Consider the following 21,772-nt stretch of genomic DNA (forward strand, 5'->3'; position numbering starts at 1 on the left):
AGGTGAAAAGCTTTTTTCTCCTACATGAGTAAAGTCTGAAGGGTTGGTTGCTCCTTAGCGAAACCGTTCTAACCGAAAATCTATCCATCATCTGCGGCATATTTTTTGTTGTTGTGCTTCCGTTCATGGATCCACAACACTTGCCAAGTGCTCCTCCGAAGTGAAGTCACTAGTATCTGCCATTGTTGTACACCAAACACAGAAAGACGAGTCAATTAGCTTGTCAATGCACAGACTTTATTCTCCTTCCTCCACGGACAGTCACGTAGCAATCATGTGGGAATTCACGTGAGGAGCACTGTTGCCATATCAATAATCGAGATGTGACGTTCAAATCTTAAATATCTTAAATATAGACGTAACGCTTGTTATAACATTTGTAGAAATCTTCAGTTTCAAATTTGTCCGCAATTACACAAATGGCGCTGGTCTACGGACTTACCTTCAGTTCAATCGCGCAACCCTTACTAAGAACTATCGTATCACTCATGATGTAGAAGACAAAGGTGGGGGTTAAATAGGGACAGGAATAAGAAACAAATTCAATATAGAAATATATTAACTTTAATTTTACTGTACAAGAAAATTAAAACGCAGAAATATTACAAATATTGTTTTATTTCGAAATAAAATAATTATACATATTATTTTATTCTGTGTCATTAATTTGGAAATATAAATTCTCATTTCATACAAATTTTATTCTTTACATCAACACATATGTATGAAATAATGTCATGTTTCACTAAAAGTTTTGCAATATTATTATTAATGTTGTTACGACACAAAATATGAATATACATATACATGTTCTTTTTTTCTTTAAGTAGAATAAATTATTTTTTGACTCATTGCATTTGTTTCTGTAAAGTATATACTCACGAAGAGACACCATAAAAATATATAGCTTGTCTTTAATATAATTTCAACTTTCTAAAACTTTATTTTCTTTTACAAATACTTACAATACACGTAATAACTAAACTCTTTTATTTTATTAACTACTTATTGGTTTCTTAATTACATTAAATACATACAATGAATAATCAGTCCAATATATTATTTAAACTTGCAATTTGTTATTGTACAAAGAAAGACACTGGAACACAATTTAATTTTAATAAACAGTGATGTCTACACATAACTGTAAAATTTCTTTTCTTATTTTATTATTAATGTCTGTATTTGTTCACATAGTGTATTTCGTTTCGTCTTTTCCAATTACATTATGATACATTAAAAAAACTATATTACAATATCACCAATGAGTACATTTACTCATTGCAGAACTGCATAGATTTCAGAACAAAAGACATTTGCAATATTGCAAAATACATCTATGTACAAGGGAGAAAAATATATTGTTATTTCTCAACACAGTCAATGTCATACGTTGTAAAACACATATGGCGGCACACAAACTCTCTCATACTTCCACATTTGGACGGAATATACAGTACACTCACACTCATACTAATAAACAAAATATTAAAATTCTAGCAAAAAAATATTACATAAGTCAACAGGATCATTGGCATTATCATTATGAACTTTTTCTCTTTTTCAACAGCACCATTATGGAAAAAACTAACAAAAATGCCCCATGTACAAAGTGTGTGTATTTAGTACAGTAGATAAATTACGTGCTTTAAAAAAAAAAGTAAACACCGAAGACACAATCTAACAAGAACCTGAGTTTAAAACTGGTACGGAGGAGAACTTAAACAAGAAAAATGTGATATTAAGTGACGTGAAAATACAATGGGTAAGTTGAACGAAATGATCAGTACAAAGGCAAAAAAAAAAAATCACAGACAACTTAGAAAAAAACAAGAAATGTGATGTGTTTATTTATAAGGGCAAACCTCCAATCATAAATTTAGTGCATTTAATACAGCACCAATTGATGGCAACGAAAAACACTAATTTAATAAGATTAAATGTCTTATTCGTTAATGCAACCGAATGAGATTCCAACTTATGTTACTATATATATTTGTTTACATACCCCAGTTTTTTAATAAAGCTCCTTAACCCACTTTTCAAAATCTGCAATACTATATTTTCTATATAAGCAAATATGTTATTCGATAAGTTTAGGCAGACACTTAAAAAGAAAAAAAAGGAAGAGATTGATTAAGTCAATATGTCGTTATCGCACTCATCTAATTCGCAGATGTGTGTGACTTCGTAATCACAAGTTTTGACAAATATTCAAATACTTTCCGGAATGATAATTTTCTAAATTATATTTGCTATTACTAGTGGCCCATATATATGTTTGCATATTTACGCTATCACTTGGAAATAATATTGATTATCGTGCTTTGTTCGTAAACGTATTCCTCATATTTCGAAATATCGCCTATAGGTTATAACATGGTGAACTAACCACATTAACTTTACGTATTTAGTTTTAAATTAATCCATTTCCAGAGTAAAAGGAATTGTAAATTCAAAAGTTTCTGTTCGGGTTGCGTACAACATACAAATACAGAGTATTTATGTAAGGAACAGGGAAATATTAAATATACCTTTCAGTTACAGAGAAGACGCAAACATTACGTTTATGCGTTATGCGATTGTAATTTATTTTCCCTTCTAGGCTAGGCTGTAGTGCGAGTTGTCAATTCCATATTATTTTCGCTAAATTAAGCACTTTCGGAAATAACACGAAAGTTTCTAAAAACTGTGTACATTGTGTGCATTGTACGTTTACGAATACAAACCACCACATTTTAGTTTAAAATTCATGAGACACTACTACGTAGTAAGCTGTCGATATTACTAATGAAGTTACACTATCTGAAGGAATGTTTCTCGAACAAAGGAGTGAGAAATATAAAATTTACTACTATTGTCTAGCGGATAGAAACAAATGAAGAACCAAGAAAGGTGGTTATTTGTTTTGTACCACAGTTGGCACCAAGGTCCTTAGAATGTGGACGATAAGTTTATTTAACAAAATTTTTATATCGGATGCCACGTATGTCAGAGATACCGTTACCCACCATTAGCTTCACTGCCTGTTCCTACAGCTAATACCACCAACAATCCATTAATTCAAAATAAGCAATATACATTTTTTAAAAATGTACATGAAATACGCATTTCAATGTAAACAAACTTATAAAAATTCAATATATTTCTATTTGCAATATTTTGCTACATTGTGAGCGTATATAAATGGAGTTGACTCAACAGACAATCACCATCTAGGTGCAGAGCTTGACTGTTGTTCCTTCAGCTGATAGGTCAGGCAACTGGAGCACGGAATATTGGGCCAATGTTTTCACCATTATTATAGGTTTTCGGTGGATTTCAAACAAATATGTATAACATACGGAAATAACAGTAGTTATCCTCTGTGCCTATATATAAAGCCTATATATAATATTTTAATGAAAATGAATTTAAAAAATCTAAATTAATCAGGTAAGTAGTGTCTACATGTAACATACGTAAACTGATCTATACCTTTTTTGCATATCAACTATGTAGATTTAAAATATTGGTATAATGTTTAGAACCGTTACAATTTAGAAATGGAAATGACAATACTATTGAACCGAATCACTCTGGTATTAGGAAACGATAGCTATTGTATAAGCCTATTCTCCATTTTTAAATATCCGTGATAGACATTCCGGACATGACATTATAACTTAATCAAATCATATATTTAAGAAGAGGGGAAGGAAAAATAAGGCCTACCCACAATATTTTAAATAAAGTTGAGTCCATAGCCAATGATTCCCAGGCAACTATAGTAACATAATTTTATATTGTTAGTTTGACAAGAGAAACAATTGTCCCTGTTCTGTATTGTTGAGCTTGTTTTGTCATCAATCTCTTCAGATGACCATGAAAAACAAAAGACGAACGGACACAAAATCAATACTTCTTCTTTTCCCTATACTATTTACTGCTTTCTTTTCTTTTTTTTTAAAAAAAATAATAAACTGGCCTATTTTTGAGGATTATTATAATCCACATAAACTCTAACGACCTCCCCTGAGTATTTTCTTTGTGAAGGCATAAAGTAAAAGTCTGGTTGCAGTTCACTCGGAGGTCGCGATCCATTATACGGTCTCATTGCCCTATCATGGGTGTAATAACCGTTGTTGTGGTGAGAAGGTTGATTGGTGCGTGGTAAAGAATAGGTGCTTCGTTCTGGTCCCCGTGGAGGGTATCCTCCAGAACGTGGCAATCTTTGCAGAGAGCGTGTATCTCCATATGGTCCGGTGCCAAAACCATTCTGTAAAGAGTTCTTTGATCCGGGGGCTGTTGACGCACGTGATGAGCCGTCGGTTACAAGTTGTTTCTCGTCTGCTTCGAATGTCTCAAATGCATAATTTGTGTTGGCTGTTGAATAATCCTTCCACGCAGAATTTGGTATTAAGTGGTCCTACAAAGAAATCATCCACATATAAAAAAACAAAGGTACAAAACAATTATATACACCATGTCATTGTATCCAATCTGAGAATATTAGTATAGAAAATAAAGAGGAAAAAAGTAATATAATGTTATTTTTTTATATATAGAAAAGAAAAATACAAGGAAGAACTTATCTTTTTATTGGATTGTCCATTTGTCTCCCGATGCAAAAACGAGTTTGTATGTTGTATGAGGAATGGTTCAAAACTACATAACGATGTACGGTATAATTCTACTAAATAAATTACACCTAAATCAACACATATCATTATGTATATTGTGTTACAGTACATCGTTCGTAAGTAATTCTATTTAGATAATAAACAAAAATCTACAGAAAGAAAGCCAGAAATCGTCTGCATCTGCACTACTTTTACAATATATTGGAAAATAAACTTTAAGACTACACAACATACCATTAACGGTTTTACGGAATGCAGAGATTTTACATGAACTAGTTCTATATGAATAGACCATTAATATCCAATTTAGAAACTTGGAAACATTAAATAGAAAATAGAGAACCTTAAAAATAATCTGTAATCCAAAGATGATACTATATACATATATGAAGTACCCAAAAATGTCCCATTTAGAATCTGAAAAATATATATGATGGAGATAAATTATAGCAAAATAAAATGTAATACAGAGATGATTCTACACGAACTAAACAAAAATAATCAATTTAGAACCTTGAAAATATTGCTAGTGAAGATAGAGAATCGAAAAATAATCTGTCCAGGTAAGATAATACAACCGTGAAATATTCCTTGCTTACATTTCCAACGTTGAAAATGTGGTAATTTTGGTTCGTCCATGTGCAATGTTTTCTTTCTAAAAGTTTCTTTTTTTTACGCCCCTTTATTTTCAGAAGTTCGTTGTAGTTGTGCTATGTAGATTTAAAGTTTATTTTCTAACATATTGTGAAATTCGTTAACCATGAAATGAAGTCAGTTCTTTTACAAGTATTTTGGCTATATTTTTATGGTTAGAGTCCCACCCCTTCTTCCTACATTGGCTGTAATACGAATTCTGAAACACTTTTAGACCAAAGAAAAATGTTTTATGAATTATGTCCAGTAATTATTCATTTTGATATTAGAAGTTCTAAAATTAATTGATTTTTGAAGGACAGCTATTTGAAGGAATGAATATGAATGTATAGAAGCGTTTATTGCTTTCTTATTCATTAACTTTACAATTATCCAGCAGTAAAATAAATCATTACTATAATATGATTTTTCTTCTAATTTAAGACAAACAATTTTAAGTTTATAATATGAGCTAACACGTTACAAACATGCAAAACAATTGATCATTTTGGAAAATATTTAGACTTGGGAAAGAAGGAATTATTCAGACCTTTACTCTCATTTACGGACAAATAATTATCTCATCAGTGTTGAGAGGTTTTACTGTAGATATTTTATTTTGCATGCTACGCGATCTGGTCTAAAACCTGATCATGAAACTGTCGCAAAAGGTGAAGTGAAATAAAGTTATAAGAAATATTCAAAATAGTTATTGTCTACCTTAAGGCCAATATTTCATCCATCACTCCAGGGAGAATACGAAACTATTTTTCTCGCAAAAGCTAACATCTTACTTCAACTTTGCTTGCTGCATCCTGAATTAAGATTCTGGTTTCTCAGATTAAGAATCTTCCTAACAAACTAAGATATAAGGCTAATATATTTTGTCCAGTTAAAGTTCATCTTGAAGCATACGAAAGCCATATGAAGGAAAAAAAACAGCTTATAATCAATAGATAATCTGCAATAACAATATGTATATTTACATTTAATAGTTTCAGTGCTACAGACAGAGCGGGAGATTCGGGTTTGGAAATACATTGTAGTACGGATCCTACGCTAAATTATACGCACGAGTTCAAGTTACAGTGGTGTAAGTCACTTTTTCAAATACAGTGGTGGAAGTGTGACTCACGCTACTTTGCTGATAAAAGAACCTTTATCAATAGAACTGCCATCTGTTGACAGTTTAATGAAGTTCATACTTCACGTTTCCTGTTAACAGATTGACGTATCTACATATTGTTTCTGTGTCTAAGTCTTTTTCTTTTGAAAAAGCGACATACAACCAATGCAACTTTAATCTGTCCATATTTATGTCTCGTAGTTTGTGTGTTGAAAAAAATTCAAACTCTTAAACAATCAATAAAAAGTAAAATTGTCTTTTTTTTTTTAATAACAAGTATCTAACATCACTTGAATATTATCTTAAGTCAAAACATATTATTCTAAATATAGAAACTTATAACAAATGTGTGTCTCATTGCCAAATCTTCAAAGCAAGTATTTAAAAGTACTCGAATTTATTTCTTATGAATTTCCAATGCCAAATGTGAAACTGATTATCTTAATTGATCAAATATTTTAAGCGAATTGATAGAATACATGAATCTCTGTATCGGCCATGTTCAAGACACATTAGAAAGCAATGTACAGGAATTCATTGTAAAGATGAAAGATGAATACGAGAATTATGGGCTAAAGAGAAGTAATTTCCTCGATTTTATTTGTAAATTATAAATATGATTACAAGGAAACTTTGAAACCCATTATACAAAATAATAACAATTCTTATCTCAAGCTTATTTCGTTCTCTAACACAAAACACCAATGCTACCGTATAGGAAGTACAGTGATCCTTGGGCAGAAAATGCAATATGAATCTGAGTATATTCATAGAATGAGCATGTGAAGTTTCGTATTGAATTTTCTTTCATGCTTATCTCTCTTAAACATATATACTATTGATTCAATAGTAATGACTTCTAGGATTTTCTTAAAAACATTCGGTCACTTTCCGGATAGTTCTCTGTGCTTAATGTATTCATTTTTAAACAATTTACAAAGAACGAAAAAGGTGAGAAATTAACTAACCTTTTGTTCTAATCTCATTAGTAAATCTCCCTGTCATGAAAATTAACGAGAGGTGCATGATAATCAATTTCACAATTGGCGCTAAGTAATTAAAGTAAAGGTATAGAGATTCTCCCCTCCCCTATTTAGGACAGACTCAAGGGCTGGGTAGATGTAAAGTTATACAGTTTCTGGACCTTGGAACATAGTCCTGTAAGTGATGTAGGAATTAGGAATTAGATTTCTGGGCTTTCAGCATCCAAGGCCATGTTAGCCCGTCACGTATGAGGGATGACGTCCCTCGGCTATTACAATATCCGAGGAAAGGGAAGGAAGAAAGGATTGGGGAGGTTAGGAAGCGTCTTGGGACCGGCATGTAAGGTACCATCCCGACATTTGCCTGGTGTGAAGGAGGAAAACCCGGGAAACCTCACTTGGGATGGCTGGCCTGAAAAAGCTTTTACACTTTTTCGATCGAACCCGGGATCGCTCGCACCAAAGGCAAGAACGTTAGCGACTACGCTACGCGGAGCCACCTGTGAGTGATGTAGTCCAGCATCGTGTTTCGGTTGCCTATAACAGTAAGTTCCCCGATGTGCCCATTTTACGGATGCTGGGTGAACCCTGACCCGCATTGGAACGAGAGAAATAATCCTTTCTACTGGGGATCAAACCCGAGTAGCCTAGCTGATAGGTAAGCACCTTACTGATTATGCCACTGCAATTCAAGCGATTAAAATATTATTTTTTTTTAAATGGAGATTGAGTATTACAAAAAAGTGATGGTACATTATAACATATACTAGTGCGTGTGCTATCTGTACTATATTCCGTGTTCAATGGTAATTCGAATTACAGGTTAAATTACAGATCCGCTCTCACACAGTGTAGTACTGAAAATTAGCTTTAACTTCAAAACATCTTATGTTTGTTTTGTAAGTGCCTCTAAATAATGCACAGAAATTGTTAATTTATTCTTTGAATTTTTAATATTTCTAGTAAAGAAGTGAGCAAGGGATTGATTAAACACTTAAATATTCTAACTTCGTTCGTATTTTTAAACATGAAACTGGTCAAGCTTGTGTTTGTTTATCTATTAGCGTTAGTACTAAAATTAAACAACATTAAAAATAGATAAGCCCAGTGGCGGCTCTTATATACAAAAATTGGGACATTGGTTAACTTTTCTTCCGTTAGCTTGTAGATAAAATCGTAATTTTAACAGATGCGACTTCTTTCAAGAGCCGCCATTGGATAAGCCATTACGATTTCTCAGTTAAGGCTTAAAGTTTCAGTTCAGCAACAAATTTCACTAAAGCAAAGTAGAGAGAATATCCATTTGCAACGAACAGAATATACAGAACACAAAATAACGAATAACACACGATAAAGAACGATACAAACATAACACAATTACACTTTGGTGCGCGTACAAACAAAAAACAAGAAAAACTAATAGCAATTAACTATTGGACCATTCCTCATAAAAATTATATCTACATATATAAGAATACCAATCTACAACTACTTGAAAAAAAAAATAAATAAAAAGAACAGAACACAGCAAGCAGTAACAGGAAAATTCAAGAACCTCTGTGTAACCCACTATAAGGAAACCATGCACTAACCGTTCCGGACGCTTTTCTTTGAAGAAAATTAAGGAAAGTCTAGGTAAGAGTGAAGGGTGTTTTGTTGTTATCATAAAGAAAGTTAAAGACGACAGTGGCAAAAGAATCTGTTAACTTTTTTAAGAATATTTTTCAGTTTGTTTGTTTAAAGATGAGTGTATAATGTGCAGCGAGTAATAATTCCCACTCACCCTTTACCAATCTCTGCGCACAACAACATGATCCGGATGAATATGAGGAGGCCATTTACCGTAAATGTAGGGTGAGGGATCACCAGTATGAAAATGTCCTGTGGCCCCAAGTGGGACAGCATAGATCTGCTACAGCATGCAAGGAGATGCAGAATATGAAACATTAGTGTTGAGGCAAAGCCTTAGTTTGTTTGTTTGTTTGTTTTATATATATACGTATATATATTAAAATACAAAGCCACACAACTTTTGTTTAATAAAAGACTTTTCTTTGGAATAGCACAAACAAAAGAATCTGTCCATGTTCCCATTTCAACTATTTTTTAATACGTTTACTTACAGGATACACTTTTACAGTAACGATAAAACTATCATTAGATGCACAGAGGTTACAGCTGTTCATTGGCCTCAATTTTGGGAAGTTTGTACATGCCATATTTATAACCAAAATATACGTAGTCTTGTATAAACAAACGGTGATCTAAATAAACAACTATTATATGCATATCCATGTAATCAATATATGTAAAGTTATTATATTAGTTATACTACTATTACGTTACGTTTTTCCATGATTAACTCATGACGAATTAAATTCTTAGAAAAACAATAATAACGAGCTTAAAATAAAGCAAAATCAACATTGGAATTGAACGCTTAATTTTATACAGGCAAAATAATTGTGCGATATATTGGAGATAATATACAATTAACTATTGTTTTCAGTTATTCTTTATTGCTAGCACTACATAAAGAAGCCTAATCTCGGTATTCTTTATAAGGTATATTAGATAAATGAAGAGCGAAGTACAGGTTTCTGTTTCGAGATGTAACCAACTTTTTCATTTCCAAAATGTCTTTTACAGCAAGTAAGCTTGTCAGACCCACAATATTTATTATAGTTATTGAAATTTCCGGAATTTCCCATTGTCTACGGGTTCATTTATTTTTAATCAGGCATGTTATAAGTCTTTTAGAAGTATAGTGTTTCTTTTCATATTATTTAGTTCTAAATCCTCTTTTCTTCTTTGCGGTAATGCGTTTTATTTTGTATTAAAAAATATGAAATACAAATAGTACACGAAGGCACAGCATGAAATTTGCCATATCAAGATAGGCATGCCACAAATTTTCTTCTACGTTACATAGACGTTGTAAAATGTATTGGTAAAAGAAATTCTTTTATATATGTATTTAGTGTGTATGACAAAATTTGTCATTATCTTTTGTTCAATTTTTGTGATTGGCCTAAAATTCACTTCTGTCGAGTATTGAACTCAAGTTGCTAATTTTTCACTATACAATTTATAAAATAAATGATATCTGTCTGGAAAATTCATATTTCAGTATCTTGTATTACTAACTACAACCGTTCCATTCACTTCTGCAGTGAAATAATACATAAATTACATTCTTTAGTAATAATAATAATAATAATAATAATAATAATAATAATAATAATAATAATAATAATAATAATAATAATAATAATAATAATAATAATAATAATAAAGACAAGCCAATATAAATTGATTGATATATACTACTATAGTCTTACGTTTGTTCATCTATATTATTTACAGACTTTAGTAAAGAAAGCAGATAAAGAATAATTCATAATATTCTTAGAATTAGTTTACGCAGTTTGTTCGCATAAATAACAATGATATGAAGTGAATTGTTTTGTGTAATTCAGGAAGTAAAGGTTTGCAATGATAATCTGCATAAATATGTAAATGTTGTTATAGACAATGGTCCGGTACCGAAGATATCATATTCTTTTATGGTCAGACCTGTACATTTACGTTTTTAATTTTTTTGGCCAGATAGATTTTGCTATGCAGTTAAGATATAATACGTAAGGAAGCCATTATGAATGGATTTGTAGATTCAATTTATAAAGAAGAAATGCTGTGAAAATAAGGTAAATGTTGAAAAGTATTTGCAAATACATAAGTTTAAATCCATTTTATTCTGTGTTATCATTGAAAATTCATGGAGTAAACTACGTCTTAAGTAGTTCAATAATCCTATTTTGATGAACTTAGGGCAAATATGTAAGTAACTATCCAGAATAGTTGAAGTTAGTAATATACATGTTACAGGTTCTTGCATGAAGATCTTATACGTCGGAAGAATAAGATTTTTTTTAAATAATAAAATTTCTAGTATGATAATAAATTACATACACAGTCCATAATTAATAGCACTAATGACCATGATAATTTGAGGGAGTACATGGATAAACAGGTAACTATGAAATTTTTAATATAATATTGTTCACAAAAGTTGTATACACTAAGTGATGTGTTTATAGCATAGTACTAACGCTACTATTATACTATAGGATATGCGTTATCTATTACATCTAAAAAATACTTTTGCACCGCTCTCTAGTAAGTTTCAATTATATTTGTTATTTCGATAAATTCTCTTTATCTTCTTCACAAAACTAAAAGTTTTATATAATGTTAGAAAAATTGTTAAAAATTACAATTCTATCTTATAAACAGATGCAGTAGTTGTTCAACAAATTGATTTTTGTACATATTTACATTTTTGGGGATTTCTTTTTACAGATATTTGTACAAATTCTACGAGACCATGGACAGATTATGCAAGAACATAAAAGACTCGACATAAGCCACAGATGCACAGGTTACAAATAAAAGGAGAAGGAAGGAAGGATAAATGCAACTCACACAGACACATACAAAATAGTAACAGTTAAACAGCAGTGGTGCAAATTTCCATGCATTAGTGCTAGTACTTTAGTTACCAAAATAACTACTACACTGGTAAATCTAACGCAATGTATATTAGATTTAAGTAGTATACACATATCAAATAAAATAAATATCAATGAACTTATCTGAATAGCAATTTAACCATAATCAAATGTTTCATGCAGCAAGCAAAGTGTGAGAAAAATCTGTTGTTAATAGAAGGGTCGTCGTTTTAAATAATAATTAAGTTTCTGATGGATGTAGACAAAAATATTTCTAGTTTGACAATAATTTAAGCAGAGTAATAGTTCTATTATATAAAAGAAATAAAATCATTTAGCACTACGATCATACTTAAAGTCAGAAACATGATTGAAAAAATGTCCACAAAATTAAAATTAATATGCTATGACAAATTTTATTAAAAAGATCTAATTTTTCCGAATAAATTTAAATGCATTCTTTCCGTTTTACGTAAAAATATATGCGTTAGTGTTGAAAATACCTAATAAAAACATTACGAAGACCGTAATTGAATAGCAGTAATAATGACAATAATAATTTGAAGCAGTACATAAATGGAAAGTCCACAGGTAAACAAATAAATATGAAATTATTGCACAAAGTATTATTGTTGTCTTAGTCACTGATCAGAAAATAAATAGTAGCCACTTTAGCTCGTGGCCAAATAAAGTGCATTTAATTGAGTCTGCGTGATAAACGCACTGACTCCCAATGCTATTAATTCTTCTTCTTTGCTCATAATCCGCTACTAGTTTCATTATCATTGATTGATTTCTCTGTATCCTTATGCTATGAAGAAAGATACTATTATGTGGGCTCCGAACCATGTCCAGACTTAAATTTGCTGCAATTGGCAGGTGTATTGTAGAAGATCACCTTGCATGGCACAGGACCTCTGCAACGCTATCTTACCTCCAAAAGACCTGGATTGTAGAATCTAGCTACAGGTTTAAAATATGCTTTATTTAGTAGCTCCCCATTTGACATCGGGAGTCTCTGTAAACGTTGAAAAATCTCAAATTTCAACTTGAAATAGAATTCGGGACCAAAGTATCGAAAGGCAGTTAGACTACATGAGACCGAGTAGGCACTAATATATGAGTTGACATAATTAAAATAACTTTCTATAAATATAGTAAAATAGCCAAAAAACTAATTTTTTAATGGAAGATGACATCACACAATTATCTACTATTTAAAAGTTCCTTAGAAAAATTTACTTTCCAGATTAGAATTTCTCACTAAAAAACTATCATCTGAGAAACTGATAACGAAAAGTTTCAAGTTTATTATTTTCCAATTATATATACATTATTGTTATATGTGTATTTATTATTTGCTTGTATATCATTCAGAAAAAACATAATGTCCTTCCTTTACAATTAAGCATCTTTGATTAATTATAGTAACTATAAACTTTTTTCATATACCCAATCAGTAAATCTCGACAATAATCTATTATTGTTTTCTTAAAATTAAATCGCTGTGAAAATTTTAATAATATTCTTTTTTTCCTTTAATAATTGTGGTGTAATGTCAATTTCAGAACTTCATAAACTATATTTCTGGAAATGACATAATGGTTAGTAACTAGTTAAAGTTAAACAGCACATGCGTTCTTCGATACTTTACGCTGAAAATGATAATATCCTTTCAAATCATTAATTAAAGTTAAGTATGTATTCTTGTGTAACCTTAAGTTCTCATGCAGCCATTTCTTGAAAATACATTCACTAGTAGCATTCATTTTCCGTGAACATTCAAGGAAATGTAAAAACAAACTACCTAAGAAATATGTATGTGATCGGGATTGTGGAAAGATTTGTTTATTTTGCATATATATCACATGCAATAATGAACGTGTTAGTGTTTTCAATTGCCACAAGAATATAAGTAAATAATTCAAACACATTAAAAATATATAAAACAGTAAATATGTATTTAAAAAAGAACGGGTTAAATGTTTTAGAACAAGTACACTTATTATTTATGTTAACTGGGTAATGTATTTATATTATAAATATTTGACAAAATTAAAATTACTGTCACTGAGCCAATCTACCTAATGGAGACAGTGATAAAATGTTAATATACAGGACTTTTTTATTTAAATATTCATTTTTTGTTATATTATTGTAATGAAACTTATTAAATAAAAGGAAGATGCTAATATTATGGTTTCATCTACTGAAATCAGAACACAAAAGAATTGTTTAAATAAATAGAGATTTTCCAATGCTCATAATTTATTGTTATTTGTGTGATTTTATTACACGTACATTAATTTCTTATAGGTAAATAAAAGAGGTGTTTTTTATCAAACAAATATTTACTTGTTTTCTAGTTTGTAATTCGCAGAAACATTTATTTGAATAATAAACCATGTTGAAATTGACTGAACTATTATCTTCTTTGCTATTAGTTCAAATGTTTTATTCATAATAAGTTTTATAATTTTATAATAGTATGCTTTTTTTATATAACTGAAATACTGATTTGTTAGAAATAACATACATCATTAATTTTTATATTTTGGACTTATGTTAGTCGAAGTTAATGCATCTCTACTGTATTGTATCAGAAGGACTTTTGAGTCATTTCTAAGACTGAATCGTAAACGGTAATTTTGAATATAGTTATATAATAAAGCTGTAATATATTCTTTACTCAAATATCTTATTTAAGTTATATAAGACGTGCTCTTATACAAAATAACTTAATTTGTTTCATCACGCATAAAGAAGAAATACAATATCAAATGTAAAGATGTAGTTAACTGATTTGTAATTTGTAACATTATAGACTTTCCCATGCTACAGTGAAGAAAGTGTTTAAATCTTCTAACAATTGAGAAAAAAAAGTACTTACCTTATGGCTGTAGGACGGTTCTCGTGTCGTCTTATATATCGTACATCCTGCTTGAATTATTGCAATCACAACCAGAGCAATAATGCACCCAATAACAATATACAATTTAGCTATTGACGACCCAAATCCTTCGCTGCTGGCAGAATCTTCAGGGGAAACATTCGATGTAACTGTAAAATAAAATCAATAAATATTAAAATACATTCTGTTATTATTATTGTTGATGTGCAAGAAAAATTTTACAATATTGTTAGCGTATACCGAGAAATAATACATCCATAGATGAGATACGTATTAGTCGATATATCTCATAAAGCTGAACATAGTGATGTAAATGAGTGTAAATCTTCAAGTGTAGTTTGCGAGAAAAGCGAATTCTTTGGTGAACCTAAAAATTTATGGTGTATGATAACTATATCACCCATTAAGAGTCTTCACCACAGCAAAATTAAATTACCGCAAATTTTAGAGTCTTTTCTGCAATATCTTCAAAACAAATAAGAATACTTGAAAATCAAACACGTTTTCCATGTGATACCTTTACCACAACTCACCTATCTGCTTTTGGTGTGCTGCTATTTATAGAACCCGCAAAAAAAATGTTAAATCTATCGATAGTTGCAAATTGAAAGCAGAGAAATGAGTTATTATAACGGTATCACATGCAAAATAATATTGATTAGTGCACTACGTCTTGGTTTTTTGAATATTTTTATTTGTTTTGAGGATATTACAGAAAAACTCTAAAATTAGCGGTAGTTTAATTTCGCTGTGGTGAAGACCCTTAAGATAAAACTGATTCTGAAGTACACTCTCATCAAACTGTACGTTATGAAACTAGCAGGGCGCCAGTATACTCTGCTTAATTATATTAACCCAAAAATTATGATTAACACTTAAATCTTAATGTTAACTATAATATTACTCACAGACGATACATATATATCTATCAATAAATCGCATCAGGATGAACAAGATAACATGCTTGAAGGTAAATTTTCAAAAAAATTGAGAAAAAAAACTAATTTTTACAGCGCTTAAAAGTACGTATGTTTCATTACCAATGATAATTGTTCGTTTTCATTCTGTTGGAACATATTCTTTCGATAATAATTCTGGAATGAACATAACAGTTTCAAGACAATTTTATTTGACGCAAAGATGATCATAATTCTCTGTAAGTTATGAAAATCGTGCTTAGATTGATTTCATTTTCTGCCTTATTGCCAATAGAATACCTACGATTTAACTGTGATCTAAAGATTAACATTACAACACAGCATTCAGTCAAAAGTAGTGGTTTGTGTATTTTCATGTGTTCTTCATATATTCAAATACAAATCTATAACAATTATCCGCTTATCCGGCAAAGAAAATTACAGCATATGTAGTTGAAATATATCGATAACCGCAGTTCTTCATTCATACCATACAAAACAATAAATATTGTTTTCCACTTTAAAAATATGCCTGTTATTGCCAAAGTATATTATAGACAATATAGTTTAATCCTTAGATTATTTTTTTAAATACAGAATTCAATACCATTTCTATTCCTTAAAACACAAATATATATTAAACTTTGTAATGGACGGATCTCAAGCTTTACAAAGACGAATGAACAACGTACAAAAATCACATTAGTTATGTGTTGTGTACAAACCTATAAGCAATATAAGGAAAAAGAGATTAATTTCCAGTAGAAGAAGTGGACCAAATTAATTATGTACACCAATAACGTATCAACATAAAATAAACATGAAACATATCTGATCTATGGTTTCTTTATCTAGTAACTAAGTTCTCTTGAATTATAGATACAATGTTTGGAGCTATGTAGTGTTATTGATATCGAAAATGACAAATTTACTTGATTCATTCATTATATTCAATGTTTCTACCAAAACTAGGTAGAAATGTTATAAGTTACGCACAAAAAAGATATACTATTTTCCAAGAAAATGTGTAAGCATAATGTAATAAGTACTTACGTGATAATGGCTCAAAAACTAAGTAATCTGGATCAACAGTTAATGAACCGACTTTTCCAGTTGATACAGTATCTTCCAACGCCCTCTTCACAGTCTTTTGTTCATCTTTAAGAGCTCTTCCTTTTTCATACGTGGCCTTATCCAAGATAACACTCATTTTTGCAATCACACTGCCTTTGTCCCTGGAGAAGTAGAAAAACAAAAAGATATTTTAACGTTGATCTATTTTTGTTTTGGTTCATTAGAATGGTCTCTCAGGTGAGAAAAATCTTAAAGCAGAGAATAAGATCTGGTTAACATAAATTTGACGAATATATGTTATAAACTGGTAATCTGATTTTGAAATATTATATTAGCTCAAATACAGGTACTATATTCCCATCCCATACTTCCTGTTTATCTTTTATGTTCTTAGTTTTCTTTTCAAATCTGCATTTATTGTGTGAATGAGATCGCTGAGAACAGTGGCGGCTCTTGAGGGAAGTCACATCGGTAAAAATTAATCCGTCTAATACTTGTATGTGGTTTCCAACAAGAGCCGCCACTGACTCAATGTAATCAAAAGGTTTTATGTAAATGAAATTTATGAAGCCATTAATACACTCAACACATTTAAATTGTGTATTTTCTTTCGCTTTTTTTTCCTATGTTTTAATTTCTTTAAGCATGATGACATCAAATAACTGGTCGTAAATATTTACTGTCCATAAGAAAAAGTTCTGTTCTTGCATGAAAACAGCACTAGCTAACAACTCTTAATGATACCAGAAGAGCACAGTTCTTTTTGTTTCTTTCTTGTTTTCTCGTTAATGTTCTACGTTGGATTACATGCAGTGTATGTAGAATTATTTCACGTGAATAAGTTAATAATATTCGAGTATACAGTACACAAATTATACTTAATTAGCAGTAAATAAAAATTCTCGCGTATTAAAACATCACAAGACATTAAAAAAATATAAAAATGCGAATGGTTTGGAGGCATTCTTCACCTCTTCTTCAGAGCGCATTTAAAGAAAATTTTACATTACAGAAAGGTCATGATGGGGAAATTCTTTGCTTGTCCGTCCTGTCCAAGTAATGGTACATATTTTTAGTTTGATAGTAAGATTTCTTTGTCTTCTTAACTTATGGATTAATGAAATGTCATTGATATACATTTCTACGTATAATCACAAATAACTAAAACTCAATTGACGATCTTGAGCAGTGAATCACTCAGCAAACAAGACATTGTAATATACGTCGACAGAAATTTTCAAGATCTTCTCGTTAAATTAGAAAGAGAAGGAAATCATATCCTATCACTTTTATTCTCTACAATGGGCAAGCAGATACTTTCGTACATCACGTCGTTTATGAAGCGATGAGTTTTTATTATTATTATTATTATTATTATTATTATTATTATTATTATTATTATTATTATTATTATTATTATTATTATTATTATTATTATTATTATTAGGTTTATTCTTGCAGGTTTATTATGGAATAAAGAAAATAAATGAAATTAATGATCCTACCAACAATATAGATAAAATGTCTGAAGATTTGTATGACAGAATATATGAAGTTTTCGATTCCCATGTACCAAAGAAACTGTATAATAATAATATGACATATCAGGACCCGTGGATGAATAGAGACCTTAAATCATTAATAAATAAGAAAACAAAATATTTTGTAAAGGCCAAACAATCAAATAATAAAATATGGTATCAGAGGTATTCCGATTTAAGAAAGTTGGTCAGAAAGAAATATCTAGAGGCTAGAAAATTTTACTTTTTAACGTTGGAGAACAGTATTTGTAATGACAGTTTGTATTTCTGGAGAACATTCAAACAATCACATAACAAACAAGTGCCAAAACAGATAAAATATAATAATACATCAGTGTCAGAAATTTTAGATATAGCAGAATGTTTTAAAGTTGTATTTCATGATTCTTTTAATTCTGATTCCAACCAAAATAAAAAATGTAACGTTCTGAAACTGTCAGAATATAATGATAATTATGTACCCATTTGTACTCCATCTTTCACGCAAAAAGAAATAATTGAAACAATCAGTAAAATTAAGGGAAGTACCACACCTGGGCCTGATAACATTCCATATTATATCATTAAAGCCTGTAGTAATGAAATAGCGTCAAATTTAGCTATTATATGTAACGCATCGTTAAAGACTGGAGTATTTCCTTCAAAATGGAAGCAAATATATGTTATGCCAATATACAAATCTGGTGATAGATATGATGTTAAAAATTATAGGCCTATTAGTTTGGTAAGTGCATTCTCTAAGATTTTTGAATTAATCGTACACCAACATTTATATTTTAATGTAAAGAATATTTTAACTGATACGCAACATGGTTTTTATAAAGGTAGATCGATTGCAACGAATCTCATTCATTTTACAGATTTTACGTACTTTGCACTAAAAAGTAATTTACAGGTTGATGTTATATATATTGATATGTCAAAGGCCTTTGACTCTATTGATCATAAATTACTTCTGAGTAAATTATCAAACATTGGCCTATCACTGTCTTATATTAAATGGTTTGAAAGTTACTTATCAAATAGAACTTTTAAAGTAAAAATTGGCAAAGTAACATCTACTCAAGGTCAAATAGGGAGGGGAATACCTCAAGGGTCTCCCCTGGGTCCGCTTCTATTTTCTCTATTCATCAATGACCTACCTGGAAAAGTAAGGTATTCAAAAATACTATTATACGCAGATGACATAAAGCTCTTTAGAATAGTCAATAATGAGTATGATAATTATCTCCTGCAGAAAGACTTAGATGCAGTAAACCATTGGTGCGAGAATAATTTTTTAACTATTAACTCTGGAAAAACTAGATATATGACATTTACTAATAAAACTCAGTAGTTTGTCAGTAAATATAAAATTCATGGAGTAACAATAAACAAAGTTGAACAAATTAAAGATCTTGGTATTATTTATGACAGACAATTGAAATTTAGTAATCACATAAATGATTTAGTGCAATCAACGAGAAAAACAATAGGTTTTATTTTTAATCAATGGCCTGATTTTTTAAATGGTAGTTCTTATGTGTACTTATATAAGACACTTATTAGATCCAAACTTGAATTTGGTTCAGTCGTTTGGAACAGTTTGTCTAATATACTTATTAACAAACTTGAAGCAGTACAGAAATGTTTTATACGACTACTATGTTTTAAAATGAAAAAGGACTACTATACACACGAGTATGAATATTGGTTAACTTTTTGGGGACTTCAATCTCTTGCAGAAAGAAGAAATTTTATGGATAAATACTTTATTCAAATGGTATTGGATAATAAATATAGTAGCGATTACTGCTTGGAAAATATAGGAATAAGAGTGCCGTGTTATAGTGTAAGAAGTCAGTCAACATTGGTAGCACTAAATTCAAAACGTGAAATATTGAGAAGAATGACAGTGTCTTATAACAGTTTAAAATGAACATATTTTGGGAGAAACAATAGAGCAATGATTTTATTTAATTATATTTTTTTTTCCAAAGATTAATCTGTTTTAACTTCATGACAAGGGTCTTGATTTTATTATTATTATATATCTTCAGAGTATCTCTAGTTAATATTTTATGTGGAAATGTGACAATAGGTAACCAGGATCTTTTACATAGAAGATATGAAATTTTAAGCAAAGTTGACTCATTATTTTAACGATAGTTTAATGAAACTTTAATTTCCATAGTTTTGTTAATAGTATTTTATGATATTGACTGTATCTATTTTAATCTTATTTTATAATCAGCTTTAATCTTGTAATGTGAATATATTAAACTTCTGACAAGGGTCTTAACCTACTAATATTCATTCTATAATATATCACAAATTTTCTGGCCTGTTTTAAATGATTGTATAATAGTCTTAACATAGTGCTGTATTTTTGCCAATGAGCTGTTCACGGCACTGAAAATAAAGTTATTATTATTATTATTATTATTATTATTATTATTATTATTATTATTATTATTATTATTATTATTATTATTATTATTATTATTATTATTAGGAAGAAGTGAGGAATACCTAGTAACTGCTCACATATTTTATATTTTAACTTATGAGAATGTTTGTTTACTGTCTATAGCCTCGTCATATCAGTTAATAACTGTACTTACTGTCTGAATTCATTCACCACGACATTTGAAAAACCAGGAACATCTTCCAAGATGGCACCAAATCCTTTTCCAACGGTTGACGATAGTGTCTCAAAGTCAGCTGAACCAGCTCTAGGAACATGGAAATTTTCTCCCAGATTTACTAACTTTACTTCTACATTGTACATTAAACGTGGAGGAGTAGGTGTTGTGGTATATGCTCCTCCAGCAAATTCTGCAAAAAGAAAGAAAATAAACCATGTTCTCAATTAATCATAATTAATCTAGATGAATTCAAATTTATACAGTAGTAGGTAATAACCAATTTAAACCACAATTTATGGTCTGAAAAACAAAAAATTACAAGTGATAATTTGCTCACAGTTAGGGTAAGTTAGTAAGTTATAATAAAGCTAGTTCTATCGTTTAAAAAATCCGAAGAACCAAGATCATTATCATCATGATAAGCATTCTGATATTATTGGCAAGTCACTTGCCGAAAACTGAGGATCTTCTATGCACCATGATCCTCAGCTAACCTCTTTGTCTTCATATAACAATTTTCTGTTTTAATTCAGTCCATCAGTAATACTTTTCATCCTCTTCCTCTTTTACCTCTTACTGTACCTTCTAACATGTTCATCATAACAAGTTTCTTCAAAGCCAACGCCCCGACCAGTTGCTCTTGCTTTTTCTAATTGTTCTTTCCTCTTACTATATATATAAGTTGAAATTCGGTAATGAATTATATATAGCATAAGCAATAAATTTTCTTCCATTTAATAGTTTAGTCAGTCATCACCATCAAATGATTCAGGTTCATTATTACTTTTACATTTACATTTATTTTTTCCCCCTGTGAATACTTAAAA

At 30.2% G+C, this 21,772-nt stretch overlaps 1 protein-coding gene across 4 annotated transcripts in view; it reads right to left on the bottom strand.

The window, feature by feature from the left end:
* Positions 1-600: 600 nt before the first annotated feature.
* nahoda (DOMON-like domain-containing protein nahoda) overlaps positions 601-21,772 on the bottom strand; it is a 382,855-nt gene continuing 361,683 nt past the window's right edge. For 2 of the 4 annotated variants that reach the window (XM_081742555.1, XM_081742552.1), the window contains 4 exons: positions 20,922-21,135; positions 16,757-16,938; positions 14,766-14,935; positions 601-4,408 (listed from right to left, as the gene is read on the bottom strand). In XM_081742555.1, the coding sequence (XP_081598681.1) occupies positions 3,968-4,408; positions 14,766-14,935; positions 16,757-16,938; positions 20,922-21,135 (1,007 nt within the window). In that variant the 3' untranslated portion in view covers positions 601-3,967. Of the gene's footprint in view, positions 4,409-9,147; positions 9,277-14,765; positions 14,936-16,756; positions 16,939-20,921; positions 21,136-21,772 lie in introns of all 4 variants that reach the window. The other 2 variants (XM_081742554.1, XM_081742553.1) reach the window with 2 other exon arrangements.

Source organism: Thermobia domestica, chromosome 16 (genome assembly GCF_964235325.1).
Source record: "Thermobia domestica chromosome 16, izTheDome1.hap1.1, whole genome shotgun sequence".
In the NCBI taxonomy this organism is placed as follows: domain Eukaryota; kingdom Metazoa; phylum Arthropoda; class Insecta; order Zygentoma; family Lepismatidae; genus Thermobia; species Thermobia domestica.